Here is a 5387-nt window from a genome sequence, read left to right on the forward strand (position 1 = left end):
TATTTATCACCTACAGACTTTAGTTAACTTTTTACATAACTTTAGGAATTTATTAGCCGATGTTCGTAAATTCGTCAGCATAAAAAATGAATATGTCCTTCCGCATACATCAACTATAATTCAGTAAGAGTCCCGTCAAAATAGGTCCAGCCGTTTTGGAGATTACTCGCAATAAGCAGGAACTTGCGGACTGACAGGGAAAATAAAAAACAGGTTTTTCATTATGATTTGCGTTAATCATAATGAAAAACCTGTTTTTTATTTTCCCTGTCATATTATTATTATCATATGTCATGTTTTCCCGAAGCATATAACATATTTTTTATTTTATTTTTACATGAACAAACGATATTTACTTAGCTATACTTTTATTGCTTACAAATATACAACATATTTGAACGGAATACGGTTAAATTTTTGCTGATCGTTTACTATTTTTGATCCAGCATCAATCTTACAAACTCAACAACAATAATATTATTGCTTTTCAAGCATGTTTTTATCAGCAGTAGAAAATCATGGGAATATATAATAGATTAAAATTCACAAGCACAATATCGTTTAATATTACCGCCATCTATTATCTTACATTTAAATTTCTGTCAGGATAGCTCATTCAAATTTAGAACATTTAAGTTAAGATTTGCGCCATTTAGTGAAATTAAAAAAGTCATGTAATTTCAATAGATGGCGTATATTTAAATGTTAAAAAACAGCCAGGTTTTTACAGGCTTTGGATATTTTTCAGTTATAATTTTCGTTATCGATTTGATTTCATAATTCTATAAAGTAGTCATAATGAAATGTTAAAATTTATAAGTTGTAAGTATATTCAATTTTTATTTAATAAATTATTCTGTTTTAACATATTTACTGAAGTGACGTGTGTAAAAATCACAAAATTGAGGACTTACTTTTGTTATGTAGAACAAATTTTTTTGTAGTTTTTAGGACCGGTAATGAAACAAAGTGAAATAATTTCCACGTTTATTTGTAAGACAATAAATTAATTGATGATTTCTAATAAAAAATGATCATTTGTTCGTAACACATAAAGGACCAAATATTGGAAATAGTTTAAAGAACATAAAACATCCTTTGATTTTGCTTTACAAAGTTTTTCGGAGGATGAAAAAATATGCCAAAGTGATTTTTAAATAGCAAAGACAATAAAAAAATTGTGGGAAGTTGATAGTAAAAGGTTTTCCATTTTATAAACTTGTACTTGTTATTACTTAAATAACTTTAATAGCACGATACATATTGTTTTACATCTCTCGTTCATAACTTAAATTAATGCTATTTGTTTTATTATTTTAAATATTAATAATAAACGACATGGAACTTCAAAACATTTTCAAATTATTAGAAAAACAATGTTTACAAGTGAACTTGATATTTGTGAGGCTGGCGAGGCACCCAGAGCAGAGGAGATTTTAGTATCGGAGACCAGAACCTACTGTCAGTTACCTGCACGTTCTAGTTATTGTTATTTAATTGATAAACAAGTTCATTTTGTATTTTAGGAAAATGAATGTATTTCGAAAACATTTAAAATATGTAAACCACAGCAAGCGGCGTTTGTGGGGTTATAATATGTAAAATGGTTACGAAACGTTAACGGATTCTAACTCCAATAACTTCTCAATAACAAACTACAAGTATAATAATAACCTATAATAAACGTTATATTAGTCTACAGACAGCATCGTACCGAGACGGACGCGTCTCACACACCGAGCACACTGCAAACTCTACATTTATATGTTTCCGCAACAAAAATTACATTAAAAAAACAAAACACTAATGAACAAAATGTGAACAAAATTACTTCAATAATAAATGTTAATTACAAATGTAATTATTGATGCGGAAAGTCCGTCGTATTAACAGAGAACTGCTGTTTATACTGATTAAGGCAATTCAATCTACTACAGACTACATCGCTACGAAACTGTCTCTGTGTTGTAGCACGTCGCGTCTCGCATTGTACCACGAAGTATGTTCAGTGTGAGACGAATCAGCAGCTGCTGTACAAAACCTTTTAGACTAGACCGAGTACCTACATTACCAGATATAATAAGCACAATTCTAGCCGTCACACGCGAGTGCAGTCTACGTTCCAGAATTTTTTTACTAATTTCGTACATTTTCATTTAAACGTAGCGGGTCTTAGGAAGGCCACATAATTGTGCACTGACCAATTCTATTAGTTGTTTGTATTTTGTATAAAAGGAGTGCCATTGATAAGATCTGGACACCATTTTGCGTGACGGCTCCTAAATAAAAACATCAAATCTCCCAAATCATTAAACTACGTAATACAATATGACACAAAACATCTAATGTTACAATACAATCCATATTTTACATATTATCTTATTGTACACATTTGTTACACATCCTATATGGATATTTATCACATGATTTTGATTACGTACACATCGGCTTCGGGATAAATTTCTTTGCTTTAAATATTTCATAAAATACCGGCAGCAGGCGGGAGGCAGGATGCAGGAGTCAGGCGGAGGAAGGAAGAGTCAGGCGTAGAAAGGCAGAGTCAGGAGGCAAGAGACAGAGAAAAAAACAAAGAAATTTATCCGCCGACCTCAGCCCGCAGTAAACAGGAATAATAATAACATACAATAATTTAGTGACTTCACAATGATGACTACACAAACTATTCTCAGGTAATATTTTTATTGATATAATGTAGCTACTAGCTGTTATTAAAATTTACTACGTTTTTTTTATAATGTCTTCAAGCATAACGTAATTTTTTTTTTCTTAGACATTTATACATTATAATATAATGTCTCAGTTTAGTATGTGGGTATCAACATTTCTTACAGTTATGGTTTCTTGTGGTGAGAACAGCCGAACCATTTTAATTTATTATAACAAGAAACCAACAATCATTATTTCACTTCATAGACTCAGAAATATGGCTTTGCCAAATTCATATAACCATTTACTTAATTATTATTTTAAACAATGTTACAATTCTACCTTTTTACATACCTCCTGCATCTCACTCGACGTTGCGAGACTGAACATATACAAATCATATACGTGATGTCAACAATACAGTTTTAACGAGTAGCTGCCGTCACCCGCAGCCCGCGGACAGAGGACGTCTGATCGCGTTCCGGATACACGAATGCGATACCTGACCAAAGTTTCGTACTTACCTTAAAACTAAAAGCATAGGCGTAAAAAATTCTAGCACTAACTATAATGCCATAGCAGATACTGCACTGGCACAAAAGAGGCGCAATTCTCACGATAATTGTTTCTTCATATCTTTTATAATATTGATGATCATATAACTAGCGTTTCGACTAAAAGTGAGCCGCAACCGGCGACTCGTTGCTGCGGCAAACAGTTATGTATGTCGTGTCGCAGTCACATTGGCGGGGCCCTGCACTTCACACGTCGAGCGGGGCGCGGTGCGGGTGTGCGGGGTGTGCGGGGCGCGCGGGGTGCGCGGGGTGCGCGGCGCGGGGTGCGGGCGCCAGGCGCTCGAGGGGCTCGAGGTCGGGGCGCGGGGCGCGGGGCGCGCGGGGCAGACGCAGCGGGACGGGCAGCAGCTCCGGCATCACGCTGTGGTGCGTCACCAGCGCCGACAGCGACGCGAACTCCTTCGTGAAGCCCTGCGCAGAGAACACGGGCTCACTCCACGACCTCACCGCACTGCAGCTCGTCTCCGAGGTTCAACGGACGCAAATAATAACAACCCAAAAGATCGATCTCACTAGGGTGAGTAGAAACAGTATCGAACGCACCTTTATCTTGTAGCCCTTGGGCGTGCGCAGGATGAGGTAGTGCGCGATGCCGTGGTGCGCGAAGTCCCGCGGCACGCGCAGCGACAGCGCCAGGCAGCCGCGCTGCGTCGTGGACGCGCGCACCAGGAACGCGCCCACGCCCTGCGCGCCCAGCACCTCCAGCGCGATCTGCACGCGCACGCACGCATCGCACGTCATGACCGGTTTAAGTCGAGACGAAACAAAGGTATCATACGTTAATCGTGAGCGGCGGGAACCTCTCGGGGGATGCCCTGTTGGAACCAGGGCGCGTGGCGCAGCTCGGGCTCGGGGCGCGGCGGGCCGGGCGCCGCCTCCGCGGGTGAGGCGCCGCACGAGGACGCGCCCGATGACGACGACGCGCCGCCGCTGCACGTCGCCGGGCTGCAACACACACACACACATCACATACAACACTGTAAGTAGAGACTCGAGCCGACAGCCAAGACTGGTTGCTCATCTACATTAGTTCCACAATTACCTGTTAATCATGTTAGACTTGTTAAAGTCGAAGTCGGCGTGTCTGTGCGCGGGCGAACGCGGGGGCGAGCGCGGGGGCGGGGGCGGGGCGGGGCAGGCGCCGCGCGCGCGCGCCTCCGCCTCCGACGCCTCGTTGATGTACCCGCCGCCGCTCAGACACAGCGGCACGTTGGTGGGCCTGCGACATTCGCATCACATTTAATGTCGAGGTATGTGTACAACGAATACAGTAAAAGAGATGGAAACAAAGTTTAGTTTTTCCCATTTATATTTTTTTTTTGGAGATAAGCTAACAAGAAAGGGATAGCGATGTCTGTGCAGATGTATGGGGCGGTGAGTCACTCACGTTGTGGGCGTGTCGGCGACCAGCGGCGTGGAGTCGTCGTCGGAGGGTTGCAGCAGCGTGAGGCCGCGCGCCAGCCGGCGCATCAGCGGCGGCCGCTCGCCGAGCCGTTCGCCGAGCCGCTCGCCGAGCCGCCGGTAGCAGCTGAGCTCCGTGGGCGAGGACTCCTCCGAGCTGCTCGGGCTCGCCTCCGGTGGCTCGCTCGCTCCGCCCATCGCCGAGCATTGCGCCGACGTCCTGCGAATTTATTGAAATTTTTGGTTGATAGATAATGATTATTTCGTTTCTTACAAGCGAGTTTCCGGCTATTGTTAGCGATATTTATGAAATTGGCACCATCATAAGTTATGGTTGCGATTTTAGTGGTGCTGAGTTTTTTAAATAAAGAGAGTGGACAAAGACAAAACAGAATGTCTAGTAACACAGTACTCAATTGTCGTGTCACCTGTCGAGGCAGTGCTGGCCGGGGCCGGGGCCGGGGCAGAGGCGCGCGAGGCCGGGCAACGTGTCGGGCGCGCGCGCACACGCCCCACCGCCGCCGCTTAGCTCCTTACTCTGCAACCGCAATCACATACATATTATGAACTGTGAAATAACGGAATAGTCACAGTAAATGAAAGTGTTTTTGGAACCATTCGTCCCTCCACAAGTCCACGCATGTCCCCTTGTCACCATTTCACCGGAGTAACAGCAAGCTGTGACAAGCTTGCTGTTACTCCGGTGAAAAGGTCCTCATCACCTCTCTAGCGACAAACTTACTA

General features: G+C 42.8%; 1 protein-coding gene across 1 annotated transcript; it reads right to left on the reverse strand.

Annotated features, from left to right (window-relative positions):
- Positions 1-3428: 3428 nt before the first annotated feature.
- LOC106720079 (src-like-adapter 2) lies at positions 3429-3983 on the reverse strand. Its single transcript, XM_045679100.1, has 2 exons — positions 3786-3983; positions 3429-3653 (listed from the first exon to the last, which is right to left on the reverse strand). Exons 1-2 carry the CDS (start codon positions 3981-3983, stop codon positions 3429-3431), a joined length of 423 nt encoding a protein of 140 aa, XP_045535056.1.
- Between the last annotated feature and the right edge of the window lie 1404 nt (positions 3984-5387).

Source organism: Papilio machaon, chromosome 8 (genome assembly GCF_912999745.1).
Source record: "Papilio machaon chromosome 8, ilPapMach1.1, whole genome shotgun sequence".
NCBI classification, from domain to species: domain Eukaryota; kingdom Metazoa; phylum Arthropoda; class Insecta; order Lepidoptera; family Papilionidae; genus Papilio; species Papilio machaon.